The sequence below is a fragment of the Mus pahari genome, chromosome 8 (assembly GCF_900095145.1).
Source record: "Mus pahari chromosome 8, PAHARI_EIJ_v1.1, whole genome shotgun sequence".
In the NCBI taxonomy this organism is placed as follows: domain Eukaryota; kingdom Metazoa; phylum Chordata; class Mammalia; order Rodentia; family Muridae; genus Mus; species Mus pahari.
Window position 1 is genome coordinate 61178531 of NC_034597.1, and position 14346 is coordinate 61192876.

The following is a 14346-nucleotide window of genomic DNA, read 5'->3' on the forward strand; positions in this document are numbered from 1 at the left end:
AGATATGAAAAACAGGAGACAAAAAATTAGGAGACATCCATGCAGCAAATTAGAAAAAGAAAAAAAAAAAAAAAAAAAAAAAAAAAAAAAAAAAAAAAAAAAAAAAAAAAAAAAAAAAAAAAAAGAACAAAAAAAACACACCCTTGAAGCCAGATGTTGTGGCGCATGCCTTTTATCCAAGCACTTGTGAGGCAGAGGCAAGTAAGATTCTAGGGAGTTCAAGGGTAGCCTGGTCTACATATGGAGTTCCACTACAGCCAGGGGTACACAGAGAAACTTTGTCTCAAAAAACAAAATCTGGCTGGGTAGTGGTGGTGCATGCCTTTAATCTCAGCACTTGGGAAGTAGAGGCGGCAGATCTCTGAGTTCGAGGCCAGCCTGGTCTACAGAGTGAGTTCCAGGACAGCCAGGGCTACACAGAGAAACCCTCTCTCGGAAAACAAAAACAAAATCTAAAACACAACAACAACAACAACAAAAAAACCCACAAAGCCCCCATGAGAGGTCTGGAGTGTGGCTCAGCATAAGGCATTTATCTAGCTTGTACTGATAAAGCCCTGAGTCTAATCCCAAACACCACCCAGACAGAGAAGGGTGGGCAATGATATAAATAACACAGCTAAGTTAGCAGAGTGTGACAACCAGTAAACAGTACACAACACAGAACCTTGAAGATAAACACAACCTGATGCTTTTAACCAAGGGAAGGAACAGTGAGGGGGAAAGGGAAAGTGTCACACAAGTCATTGTCAAGTTAGGCCCTAGAAGACAGACAGCTTGCAAGGAAACAGTAATAAGAAAAGAAATAACACGCACGCCTTTAACCCCAGCACTCGGGAGGCAGAGGCAGGCAGATTTCTGAGTTCGAGGCCAGCCTGGTCTACAAAGTAGACCAGGACAGCCAGGGCTATACAGAGAAACCCTGTCTCGAGAAAAAAAAAAAAAAAAAAAAAGAAAAAGAAAAGAAAAGAAAAGAAAAGAAATAACAGAGCTTGGTGATAAATTACCATATCATTTGGATCTTCTGAGACAAGCAAATCATATTGTCCAATACGTGTCAGACACTATGAAAATCTTAATCCCATAAGAGACTAACTTCAGTCACATGGAATCATAAGTTTCCAATGGCCTACCCGCTATGCAAAGGCCAAAGTGGCCCGAAGAATGGAAGCCACTTATCACTGCTCTGATGTCTTGGCCTGCATAGAACTCAGAACCTTGTTTGCTTACTCTTCTAGACCTTGTCTCAGCTTAATGACAGCAATTCCCCCTGGGGAGCAGTCTTTGACATTATGAGCAGTGAATTACAGTGAAGCTTTTGTCCTATGCCAAAACGAAGAGTCAGCAGCTAATGGCAGTCATAAACAGTTGAGTAAATTAATAAGTTTTAATTGCTGAAATTTACTTCTAACCCAGCCAGTAAGGGCATGGGAATTAGGTCTGCAGCTTCCAGCTGGTCAAAGGGGCAAATCTTTATTACTTATCAAAGCAAGGTGCCGTGCTGGGCTCTTCAAGCTGCTGTCCAGAGTAGAAGCCTGAAAGGGATTCTGAGCTCTCTACTAGGCTATGGCTTTCCGACCCTTCGATGTCCACTCTTCCTCCCCCATGTCTGATCTCTGCTCAAACCTTAAATAGGTATCCCTATTGTAGTGATGCAGTAATGTTAGGATTTCTGGTCTTCTCACCTCGTAATACTTTTTCAAGGAACCCACCAGGCAGAGCTTCAGGCTGTCCACAATCTCCTGATGTGGCATCTGGAACACCACCCTCGAGTACCATTTGGTGAGTGTGCTAGGCAGGTGGGGAGGAGGAGGAGAGACACAGAGAGAGCACAATGAGCAGCCACTCCCACACAAAGACCGGTGCTCTGCTAGCCACACACAGGGTCCCTTTCGAATCAACTCAACACATATCATCTACCTGCCAAATGCACTTCTGGGATCAGTACAAGCCTAACAACAGGAGTTCAATCCCCAAACCCAAGGAGGGAAGGGACAACTGACTCCACAAAGTCGTCCTCTGCCCTCCAAACATGTGCCTCCCCTACACCTTCCCCAACGACAACTCCATTTCTAAAGAAACTAGTAACACAAGGCACTGGCAGCCTCCGTCCTTGCCAGAGGTGCAGAGTACAGGGAGCAGATTGGTGCCTGTGATGAGTGTCAATCACACTGCAAATACAGATATGAGAGGACAGAGGAAGGGACTTAGTGCTTCAAATACTAGGAGAGAGTACCCAAGACTCATCTGATGGATTTATAGTTAAGATCAGGCATCAAAATGAGGGAGGCAACAATAATACTGCTATATTTGCTTACAGATTTATGCTGGCAACGAAGCCAACCACAGAGCGCATGCCCCTGCTGGGGTCGTGGTACACATCCATTCCAATCACCATTAGTTGTTTCTAGGGTAAAAAACAAAGACACAAACAAAAGCAGAACTCAAACCCAAGCACTCTACAGCTCCATCTTTGCTATTTCAAAGTCGAAGCACCCTTCATCTTATTTACAAGAAAACAAGCTTTGCAAAGAAGCAAAGACAGCAACCAACTTTCTAAACAAAGAACAAAGCCAGATCTAGATCAGGAATCCGCAAATATTTCCTATAAAAGGATAAATAAGTAAATTTGCAGGTTTTGCGAGCTGAGAGTCTCCCTAGGAGCCCTGGGTAACTCTGCCTTTTGTCTACAATGGAAGGCAGATGCATCCAACGCCCTGTGTTCCGAAGAAAGTATACGTAAATACTGAGAACTGAATTTCAGATAGGTGTCAAATGTCAGGAGATGTTGACCTTATTTTTTTCACCACCTCAAATGTAAAGTGCATGCTTAGCTCGTGGTCTGTCTAGCAGCATGCAGTGTGCAGCTGGACTCCTGAGTCCACTCTGAGAGCAACAAGGGTGACAGCAGAGTAGGATGGGAAGAGCCTGGCACTGGACAGACACATTTCTGTATCACTCACCAGCGGAATATCCACTCCCCAGAGCTCACCACCCAGTTTACAGTTCATCTGAAGTAAGATTTTCTGAGCCACACTCCGAAGCCTGGTGGGTTGACCAATGGTTCGGACATTGATGACCTGTCATAACAGGACCAGAACATCAGCAACCTTTTAGGAAATGTTAACAGTTCTAAAGTATCAACATCTCTTGGCCAACTCCCTCCCATTCAATGGCACAGTATTTGTGGACAGCTGCCCACACCCTCCTGTAATACCCAGATCCCCATTATTTGTAGGACTGAATGTAATCAGTATGTATGTAAATAGTTGCTATCCTACACTGTTTAGGGAATAAGCACAAGCATTTCCCTTCTGAGTTTGATGAGCTCAGTAGAGGTATAATTTTCTTTCAGAATGTTTTTAAACTATGTTTGGTGAATCAGCTGATGAAGAATCCAGATAGGCCAGCCATGGTGGCATGCTTGTAACTCCAGCACTTTTGTATGTGGAGGAGGTGGGTAAAGGCAGGAGGAATAGGAATTTAAGGTCATCTTTGTGTACATAGGGAGTTTGAGGCTAGCCTTGGCTACATGTGTCTGTCTCAAAAGACCACTAATAGTGAGGACTGAGTGTACTATATTAAGAAGCTTGAATTAGCACGTCTTTTATTAATAATTCTAATTGTAGCATCATTAGGCATATATGCATATAATAAGCACATGAACATACAATATAGCATGTCTGTTATTAATAATTCTAATTCTAGCATCACTAGGCATATATGCACATAATAGGTACATGAACATGCAAAAACTTTCAAAATTATCTTATTCAAAGTGACATTTTTAAAGTTCCCTATGAAAAATATTTTCCCTTCTCAGAGTGAAGCCTCCATGTCCAGCCTCAGTCATGAGGAAGCACCAGGGATTGTGAGGAGCAGAAGAGCACGAGAGCTATCTGCTGCTGCTGCTGGCTCCTTCTAATCAGAGCCTTCTGCCCATGCCAGCCTAAAACGGCTATTTCAGCTTCCAGAGCTTTAGAGACACTGACCTGGAGTTCTACCTGGGGCTCAAGGCCCACATGCTCCATTTCCACGCACCTGTGAGGGTACTGGGGACTGCACACAGCACAGCTTCTTGATGGCTCCATAGAGATCATCACGTGTGCCCATGATGATGCAAACGACCATTTGTATCTTCCCCTAGAGGAGATAAGAATATACTTCCAGGATCTGATAACTCTGGGGACTTTCTTGGGACACAGATAAGGTAGACAGGAACTGAAAAACAAATGGTGGACATTCCAACCAGAATTATCCTTTGAATCCGAACTATTATTTGGCTTGGGGCTGCTGCTCACAGAAAAGTGATACATTACTCACACCTAGAGCTGGCATGACTACTAATGTTTACTTACAAGGAGTCTTAAGATTCTAGAAAAGGGCCAGACTTAGAAGTATGCAACGGTTCTATGACTGCCTCTCTAACTTCTCCCCAGTGGCTTTCCTGTGCTCTTCAGTGAACAAGCAATGTGTCAGACTGCAGAACATCAGCTGAAGAAGTGTGGCTACACGGAAGTGTGCAGAGTCACACAGAGAAGGAAGGACCAGGTCCACAGTAGCTATTCCTCACTTTCTGTCTAGGGAGGACAGACACTGCCAGCAACATCCCTGGCAGGAGTCTCTATCTCCCAATACCCTTAGCCAATGTCAAAAGAGGACCTTCCAAGAGGGGGGTGACAAACAGAGAATACCACAATGCTAAGAGACTCCAACTCCAGGACTGATCTTCCCAGGACAATTCCATTCACCAGACTCTTGGGCTCAAACAAAGACTTTTCTGCCTCCATCCTCTCCTTGACTTCCTCCTCTGTTTACAAGGGCTAGAGAGATGGCCCAGTGGTTAGGAGCACGTGCTGTTCTTGCCATTCTTGCAGAGGATCTGGGTACAAGTCCTAAAGCCCACACAGCAGCTCACAGAAGTCTGTAACTCCTGCTCCAGGTATTCTGAACCCTGATTTGGCATCCTCAGGTGCCAAGCACACACACTGAACTGACATACATGCGGGCAAGATACTCACACACATAAAAATTATAAATATTTTTATTTACAAAGAAGTAAGAAGGCAAAGTCTGGAAGCTGAAGTGGGAGTACTCAGATCTAGTGTTCTGATCAGTTATCAGGATTAGCTAATGTGTCTATGGCCAAGTTCATCACCGTGGCAATGTGCATCGTGGGCCAGACCATTCTACAACTCAGAACTGCATCCAGAAAGACAGCACTTGGCTCAAGTAGTTGGTTCCTGAGCACAACATGTTCTACAGATAATTAACTAAGTAAGCTGTTCTTTCAGCCAATTTCATAAGGAAAAGGCTAAAGAGAGCACACACAGATAAACCAATACAGAATGAGAAATGCAAATGGCCAAAGGGCATGAAGAATACAGAGTTTCATGGGAAAATGAGAAGGACGCAGGCCCCTGGGCGTCATTAACAGACTGATAATCCAGATAATTTGAGATTGAGCATCCAAGTACTTTCAGAGATCTTGTAAGTTCACTCCAATTAAGTTACTTTATTACCTCAACTCCCAGTAAGGACTGAATGGTCCTGATATAGGTCTCTATTCGGTCATCCTTCAGCTCAACCCAGGCCGGGGGGCTTATGCGCATGCCAATGGGCCCTGCTATCTTTTCCAACATGTTAACCAGTTCTCTGGCTTGGTCCATTGCTCTCTTCGGATAAAAGAGTGCCCAGAAATGCATGGGAATCTAGGAACAAGAACATGGTATATTTAGACTTGGGAGATTTTATTATAAAGGAGAAATAACTTTATACTCCTTCTGCTTGAGTCCTTCTGTCTCATATAATTTCTATAATTCTCATAGACTTATAAATATTGACAGTTTTATAATGGAATATAACAATGAAAACTCATCTACAACACACCCAATAATACGAAGGAAATTCATGAACACATGGTTAAAGAAAGAAGTCAGACATAAAAGACTATTCACTCTTTAATTCTGATATACACACACACACACACACACATATGTATACACATGAACATAATCGCTCACACACACACACACACACACACACACACAGTACAAAAACAGGCAAAAAGAATTTATGTTTGTCAGAACAGTTGTTATTCCAGGGAATGGGGGTGGCAATAATCAGAAAATATGGTGAGGGATTGAGCACATCTATAAATTTCTGTTTTTTAACCCTTGGTATTGGTTATAAAGGTCTACTTAATTTGTAAAAATCAAGTATGCTTTTTGTTTATGTTGTATTTCAATAAATCTTTAAAAGTTGATGTTTTTTACATATGGTCACAACAACCAACATTCAGAATGTTGGTTGAAATATTCAAAAATACTATTTTATACTTTGATACAAATAACTAACTCCTAGCTGTCTTAGAGGAGCACTGTTTTAATTTGACTGTCTTCTATGGGTAAAAATAACCCTGGGAATTCCCAGTAGCAAAGAGGAAGAGAGAAGAAAAAAGGAAGAACAGCTGATGGGTTGACACAGAGGAATTGCCATGGTAACATAGTTCTTTCCTTCAGCCTGTGGTCAGAGGGCTTCCCTCCAGCACTGCTCTGCCACAAGGCCTGGCTGAGCAAGTCACTCAGGGTGGAGTCTGGATGACTCTTCCTCTCAAAGGAGACACCACATCACCCATTTCCACACTCTGGAACACTGATCCTCCAGCACGTCAGAGTTCACTCACAGTTAGGATGGAGGCATCTCTGGTCACTTCCTTAACCCAGTTCAGGTCCTCCGATGTGACAAATGAAGTGTTCCTTAAGTTGATCCTCTCCATTGGCAGAAGCCGACCTTCGATCTACATAAGAAATAAAGTGCCGCTGACGGGGCCTGCTACAGTAGTCAAGGAAACAATGGTCCTGCTGACTCTACTTCTCAGCCACACACTGCACCTATTACATTCCCCATACCTTTTTCTTTCTCTCTTTTATTTTTTCTCTGTTTTTCTTTTCTTGTTGGCCTCTGATTTGCTGCTTGGTGAATGGAGGGTCAATGCAAAACCAGCCATCACACCACCACACCACACCACATGGCCTCTGCACTGTGGCTCAAGCCTGGCCAAAACTTAGCTGTCAGACTTGCAGCAAGTGTGCTTACCTGCTAGCATCACTGGCATCATCTTCTTCTTCTTCTTTTTTTTGTTTTTAATTTCTTTTTTTTTTAAAAAAGATTTATTTATTTATTATATGTAAGTACACTGTAGCTGTCTTCAGACACTCCAGAAGAGGGAGTCAGATCTCGTTACAGATGGTTGTAAGCCACCATGTGATTGCTGGGATTTGAACTCAGGACCTTCAGAAGAGCAGTCGGGTGCTCTTACCCACTGAGCCATCTCACCGGCCCTGGCATCATCTTCTAATAAAAAAAATCTCTGTGTATGTTTAATATATATGCAAGTATGTTTGTGTATACATGCTGCATATGTATATGTTTGTGTGTATGTGTGTGTAGGCCAGTGGTTTGCATCAGATGGTTTCTCTATTGTTTTCCACCTTATTCTTGAGGCAGGTTATCTTGCTGGCTGATGGTCAGTGAGCAGTGGGAATCTGCCTGTCTATACACACCACCGAGCACTCTTTTTATGCTGGGGATTCAGAATTAAACTCGGGTTTCTTGTACTTCAGGACAGACATGATTGTCTAAGTTTTTACCCCCAGGACCCATGTATGGAAGGAGAGCCCACTCCTGTGCATTGTCCTCCCACCCCCACACACTCACAGTAAATAGAATACAACACATTGTGTAGCCCTGGCTGTCCTAGAACTCACTCTGGAGACCAGGTCTCAAACTCAAGAGACCCACCTGCCTCTGCCTCCTAAGTGCTACAACTGAAGGTGTTTGTCACCACTGCCTTGCACAAAATTTTTTAAAACAATAAAAAAGGAAAGACCCAGAACTCTAAGAAAAATATAGGTTAGGCTCAATCACTAGCACCACAGAAAAATAGGCTAAAAAAATTAAAACAGGGCTGGCAAATATAAATGCTCAGCAGGAAAAGGCACTTGTCTGACTGAGTCTAATCTCCAAATACCACAAGGTAGTTTCTTTTCTTTTTTTCATTTTTTGAGACAGGGTTTCTCTGTATAGCCCTGGCTGTCCTGGAACTCACTCTGTAGACCAGGCTGGCCTCGAACTCAGAAATTCACCTGCCACTGCCTCCCAAGTGCTGGGATTAAAGGCGTGCGCCACCATTGCCCAGCCACATGGTGGAAGGAGAGAACTGATCCTGCACATGTCTTCTGACCACCACACATGCACTGCAGCATGTGCTATACACATACAATAAATATATAAACAAATAAATATAAGTAAACAAATAAATGAGACATATAAAATAGATAAATGAAAGACAAAAACATTAAAATCATATAAAAAGGCATGTGGAGGCTGAGGCGAGAGTGGGGGTAGAACATCGTTTTAATCCCAGCACTCAGGAGGCATAAGCAGGTGGATCTCAGTGAGCTGGGGGCTAGCCTAGTCTACATATCGACTTCCAGTCCAACTACGGCTACACAGTAAGATCCTGACTCAAAATAAGCAAACAATTTTATATTGGAAAATTAAAATGAGGACAGTTGTAAGTTAATGCTTTGCTTGCTTCCTATTTGACCAGAAATTAGTAACTCTGAGCTTTTGGAAATACAGAAGAAAAGCCTGCATATGATGCTAGCAGATTAAGTCGAGGGAGATCCGGATACTATGACTAACATGTAAAAAAAGATTAAGAATGCAGTCAAGGGCTCAGGAGCCCAGGCAGTTTCCTCACAGGCTCATGTTAGTCCTCTGCACCTTTTAACAGTGATTTATTTGGAATAAAACTATGATCAGGAAAAAGAAGAACAGTTAAAGGCCTGGAGAGACAGCTCAGTGGCTGCTCTATCAGAGCTCTGGGTTCAGTGTGCAGCACTCATATGATGGCTCACAACCATCTGTAACTCCAGCCCTCTTCTGGCCTCTGCAAGCACCAGGCAGGAATGTAATGTACATTCATAAATGCAGACAAAACGTGCACATGAAATAAACAAAAAACAAAACGGAGAGCAAAGCTAAACTCCACAGTAAAACAAGAGGATGTTCTCATGCTTCACACAACGCCGCCAGGCCTTACCCACCCGCACACCCCAGGTTTGAATGCTCTGCCCCACATGGGCCTCTGGTTTACCTTGTGGACATCTTTATGCAGACTGAGCCCCCAGCGGGTCAGCTCGTTGCTGGCTGTCTCGTTTTGTGAAATTCTTTGCAGCAGGCATTCCAAAGCACCATGGTGCTGCTTGGGGCTCAGGTTAATCTGCTGAGTCAAGTCCTAGACACATAAAACACAGGACAGCAACTTCGAAGCATTATTCCCACCAGCAGGAGACTAATGAAACCAGCGCTTTCCAATGTGTCTGTGAGCAATTTCATACACAGTGAAATCCATGAAAAACATCAGACACAGCCAAGGACTTTTGTAAATATTTCTCAGAAATGTGAATGAGGTACATGGAGAAAAATTAATAATAAAATTAATAACTTTCAGCAGTTACTGAACCTCCTTCTTGCTGGGTGTGGCGGTACACACCTTTAATACCAGGACCTATGAAGCAAAGGGAGGTAGATTTCTGAGAGTTCAAGGCCAACCAGGGCTGCATAATGAGATCCTGTCTCAAAATAATTGATTTTTTTCTTTTTTTTTAAAGCTACTGGTTCTGCTCCATGACATCTGATTCTTTCTCAAAACATCTTTTGAATTTAAAATTCCTAAGAGAGTCTAAGAACAGGAACACAGGAACAGGAACGAAGTGGGCTTGATTGATTATACATATTTAAACTCTGGGGAAGTACTGGAGGCGGGGTGGGGGTGGGGTGGGGTGGAGGACAAGCCACATGTTTATGCTAGGATAGTAAACCACATTCAGGCTCACACTTTTTCTTTCTGCGTTAGAAAGTCAGACCTTCACTGCTGCCTTCCCCCAGGGTTCTGTGCTTTAGCTGCCCTCAGCCCCTTATTTTTCTGGTTTGCTTCAGACCCACATGCCACGTAAGGTTTTGTTTTGAGTAGCATTATAGGGAACTAAGGAAGCAGAAAGGCTCTGCGAGATAATTCTTTCATGTTTTCCTTCCCAACAACTGCCAACAACCTGATGACCTTAGATCTCTTTGGTGTCTGTATATCTGTACTGATATACCCATAACTGTATGGTTCATGAGTCTCAGAACACAAAGAACTCTTACATGATTTAGTTTCCTTACACACACATCTGTTAAGTATCCCTCAAAGTGCCTGTAATGTGGCTAGTTAAGTAGCCTTAACACTGTGGCTAGTTAAGTAGCCTTAACACTGTGGCTAGTTAAGTAGCAGTGAAGGTTTGGCTGGCTGTATGCTGCCAGGGGCCTCTCAGAGCTCCCAGAACTGAGCTGATGGTGTTCCAGGACCCCAGAGCTTCACTTCTCATACAGACTCATGGTGCAGAGGAGCACTACAGTAAGCTGGTGTTCTCAAGGAGTCTCATGTATGGCTCTGTAACTAGTTAACCACTGTGCGTCTATCTACTAGGGAGGATGAGGGCAGGACTGTCCTTTTTCACGTAGAATCCAGAGCCTACGCTGTTCTAAGGCTGCCCAAAGCTGTGATGTGTAGCATCCTTTCTATGGTAAAGTATGTGGATGAGAGTCTACAGAAACGAAAACTGGAGCCCAGAATAAAGGGCTCACCCAGCAAGTCAGAGCTGCAACCCACTTCGAGCTCAGGCTGCTATCCCAAAGGTGGTCACTTGAAGCAGGCATCTCCCCCAAACAGCAGGCACCCCCCCCCCCGCCTCCCAAACAGCAAGACTCCAACCTTCATGGCCCTGAAGTCCTTCTTCATCTTCTCAGGGATCCCCGTCATGAAGGAGAGCTCGGGCAGCAGCAGGATCTCACCCTTCAGCAACTTAGTCAAGAAAACAGAGAGAAAGTGAGTGATCCCATGGCCCAGTCAAGATGGGTGCAGGTCTGCAGTAATAAACCGGCCACTGAGAAACTTTTATCAAACACCAAGAGAGAGGACAATGGACCAGAAACATTGCATGTATTCTGCCCTCACAAGAAAAGAGAAAGCCTGAAACTGATGAGGCAGAGGGGTGGGGGTGGGGGCATCTCAAGGATATACCTGAGACCTGGGATAAGGGAGGCACCCAAGAATCAATGGGGTGACCTTAGCTGTGACTCACAGAATTGGGGATATGAAACCTGAAGAGACCACCTCGTGTAGCCAGGCAGGTACCCTAGTGGAGCCATACCAACCTTACCCAGAAAACTTCAACCCAAAATTTATCCTGTCTACGAGAATTGCAGGGACAGGGCATGGTTGTCCTCTGAAGGGCTCCACCCAGTAGCTCACTCAGATAGATGCAGTCAACCACAGCCAACAGTGGATGGAGCCTGGGGACTCTTGAAGGATTTTAGGCCCTGGAGGGGATAGAACTCCACAAGACCATAGACCAAGTAACCTGAACCCTTGGGGCTCCCAGAGAGAGCCAAGAGAGCATATATGGGCTGGACTAGCCTCTCCACACACACAGATGCTTGATCAATTGGAGGCGGGGTTGGGGAGGGAAGGGGGCTATCCAAAAAGCTGATGCCTGTCTGTGGGGTCTGCTCCTCTGGCTGGGCTGCCTCGCCTAACCCTCAGCAGGAGAGGCAGCACCTAGCACTGCAGAGACTGCATGGACCAGGGCGGGGCTAAAGCCAGGGGGAGCCTTCACTCTCTCTGAGGAGAAGGGAAGGGGTGGAGGAAAGATTGTGGGAGAGGAGGGAGTGACTGGGCTGTAAACTAAATAAATAAAAATTTTAAAAAAGAAGAGAGAAAGAGAAGAAACAGTTTGTTGCCACTGAGCCTTGATCAAGCCCACTGTTTCCTGCTCAGCTGATCCTCAACCTTCACAGTTAAGAAGAGGTGGGGCTTGAGACAAGGCTCAGCAGTGAAAAGCACGGTCCTTTAGGAGAAATGGGGTCTGGCTTACAGAACCCACATAATGGCTCAAAACCTAGTTTCAGGAGCTCAGACACTTTTTTCTGACCTTAGTGGGCACCGGGAATGCATATGGTATATAGATATACATGCAAGCAAAACATTCATAACATAAAATAATAAATCTAATTTTTTTTTTAATTAGAAAAAAAAAGACCAAGTGTGGTATCAAGGAAATTCTCTGGGCCCTTCTGATAAATGTCTACACCTCCCTCTTGAATCTATAGATTTTTGTTTTTTAAGATTTATTTTTATTATTTTAATTATGTGTTTGGGGATGGGGAAGATGGTATTTGCATGTGAATGCAGTGCCCAGAGGCCAAAAGTGTCAGAGCCTCTAGAGCAGGGGTTTCGTGCTGTTGGAAGTCTCCTAGTGTGGATGCTGGGAGTCAAACTCAGATCCTCAGAAATAGCAGTGGTGTGCTCTTAACCACTGAGCCGTCCTCCCAGCCCCATAAACTTTTTTTTTTTTGAGGTAATGTCTCACTGTCTCACTACTTAGCTCTGACTGTCCTGGAACTCACTACATAGACTAGGCGAAGCTCAAACTCTGAGATCAACATGCCTCTGTCTCCTGGAATGGAACCCAGGAAAAAAAAAAAGAATGGAACCCAGGTCCTTTGGAAGAGTAGCCAGTGCTCTTAACCACTCTGCCATCTCCCCAGGCTCCAGAGCTTTTCATCTTTAGATACAAGGAACTCTCCTTACGCCTTTAACCCAATTGTTCATGGAGGTATTTATTTCTTCCTGGCAACTCTGACTATAGGGAAAATACAACCTTGCCCAATGTGTTCCACCACACTGCACACATGTGTAAGTGGATGAGAGCACACATAACCAGGGCAGCAGGATGGAGAAGGACTGATGGGAGTGTAGCCACTTACCGTGCCATGGTTATTGTGTCTCTCACTGGGCCGGTGGATGAGCAGTGGCTGGTCATCTTCCTTAACTGTGATCCCATAGTTTTTGCTAAAGCAGGACAGAGCAAGAAATGTCACCACTCCCACAACAACCCCTCCAGCCCTCTTCAGTGCTACTGCAGCTTACAATTTTCACAGTACCCCTCACTGAGACTCCATCAGACACTAATCATAGTATATGTAAGTGGAAAATGCAGGCTACAGCTTTCTGCTGATAGACAGAGAACTAAGGCTATATATATAGCCCAGGAAAGAATCACATGGAAAGTGCATCAGGCCAAAGGATTTAGAAATAAAAGTCTAATGGTTACAGATGAGAACTTCAATTCTCTCACCAGACAAAATCACTAAGAGAAATACAACTGATACCCCCAAAATCACTTATATAATAATTGCCAAAAATACCAACTGTAGGAACAACACATACAGGCCAGACTCATAAATAAACTCATGTGGTCTCAGGTGTTTTTATTACCAGTTCACAGAGCTGTACAGTGTCAGGTACCGCATCACTAACGGTATTCAATACCCAGAGCCTGGAGAGCACATCCCACACCTACCCTCAGACCAAGTGCAGTCTTTCGTCTGTACCTGTAGTACTCCAGGAATGTGATTTCCTTCCCATCCGACATTACAAAGCTGTCTTTAGGGGTCTTGTTCCAGTCCACATCGTCGATTCGGTAGGTACGATTGTTGTAGCGTGTGATGACAATGCTGCCAACCAGAAGCTTGCTGCACTCATCCTGGAAGTTCTCCTTGTTCTGCTGGTAGATAGCATGCCTTTGGGAAGAGGTAAGAGACTCTGGTTGGCATCTATACACTCAGGCTCCTAAGAGAGGGATGGGGCTCCAGAAACTGAGGTAAGGACCTGAGGGTTGGATCTCATCTTTAACCCCTCATTAGCTGTACTCATCACATGAGCCAATGATCGCTTTTTAGGATTTATTTTTATTATTTTAATTATGTGCATGTGGTGTGTGTATGTCTGTATGCACACGTGAGTGCAAGTTCCCAAGGAGGCCAGAGGCATCGGGTCCCCCAGAGCTAGAGTTACAGGAGCTTGTGAGCTATCTGATGTGGGTGCTGGAACCGCACTTGAGCCATCTAAGTGTTCTTAACTGCTGAATCATCTCTCCAGTCAACTCCAACTCACTTCCTCTTTTTGAAATATGGTCTCATTGACACAGCCTTGACTGCTTTGGAGCTTACTATGAGACCAGGATGGACTTGAACTCACAGAGAGCTGTCTACATCTACCTCAGGAGTTCTGTGATTAAAGGACTGTGCCACCACACTCAACTCAACTGTTGTTTGTTTTTAACTGAGGTCTCCCAAAGAAAAGTCACTTGCATTGTTTTAAAAAAAGATCCAGGCTAAAAAGAAAGCTCAGTGGTGTAGAGCACAGATTGGCCTTACAGTGGTGTAGAGCACAGA

The 14346-nt window shown here is 44.2% G+C and overlaps 1 protein-coding gene across 2 annotated transcripts in view; it reads right to left on the reverse strand.

Moving 5' to 3' along the window:
- The window catches only part of Piwil2 (piwi like RNA-mediated gene silencing 2), a 60205-nt gene that overhangs the window by 18318 nt on the left and 27541 nt on the right, over positions 1 to 14346 (reverse strand). For both annotated transcript variants that reach the window (XM_021203692.2, XM_021203693.1), the window contains 10 exons: positions 13504 to 13692; positions 12877 to 12961; positions 10823 to 10912; positions 9164 to 9304; positions 6686 to 6799; positions 5523 to 5711; positions 4042 to 4143; positions 2964 to 3080; positions 2319 to 2407; positions 1686 to 1791 (listed from right to left, as the gene is read on the reverse strand). In XM_021203692.2, the coding sequence (XP_021059351.1) occupies positions 1686 to 1791; positions 2319 to 2407; positions 2964 to 3080; positions 4042 to 4143; positions 5523 to 5711; positions 6686 to 6799; positions 9164 to 9304; positions 10823 to 10912; positions 12877 to 12961; positions 13504 to 13692 (1222 nt within the window). The remainder of the gene's footprint in view (positions 1 to 1685; positions 1792 to 2318; positions 2408 to 2963; positions 3081 to 4041; positions 4144 to 5522; positions 5712 to 6685; positions 6800 to 9163; positions 9305 to 10822; positions 10913 to 12876; positions 12962 to 13503; positions 13693 to 14346) is intronic.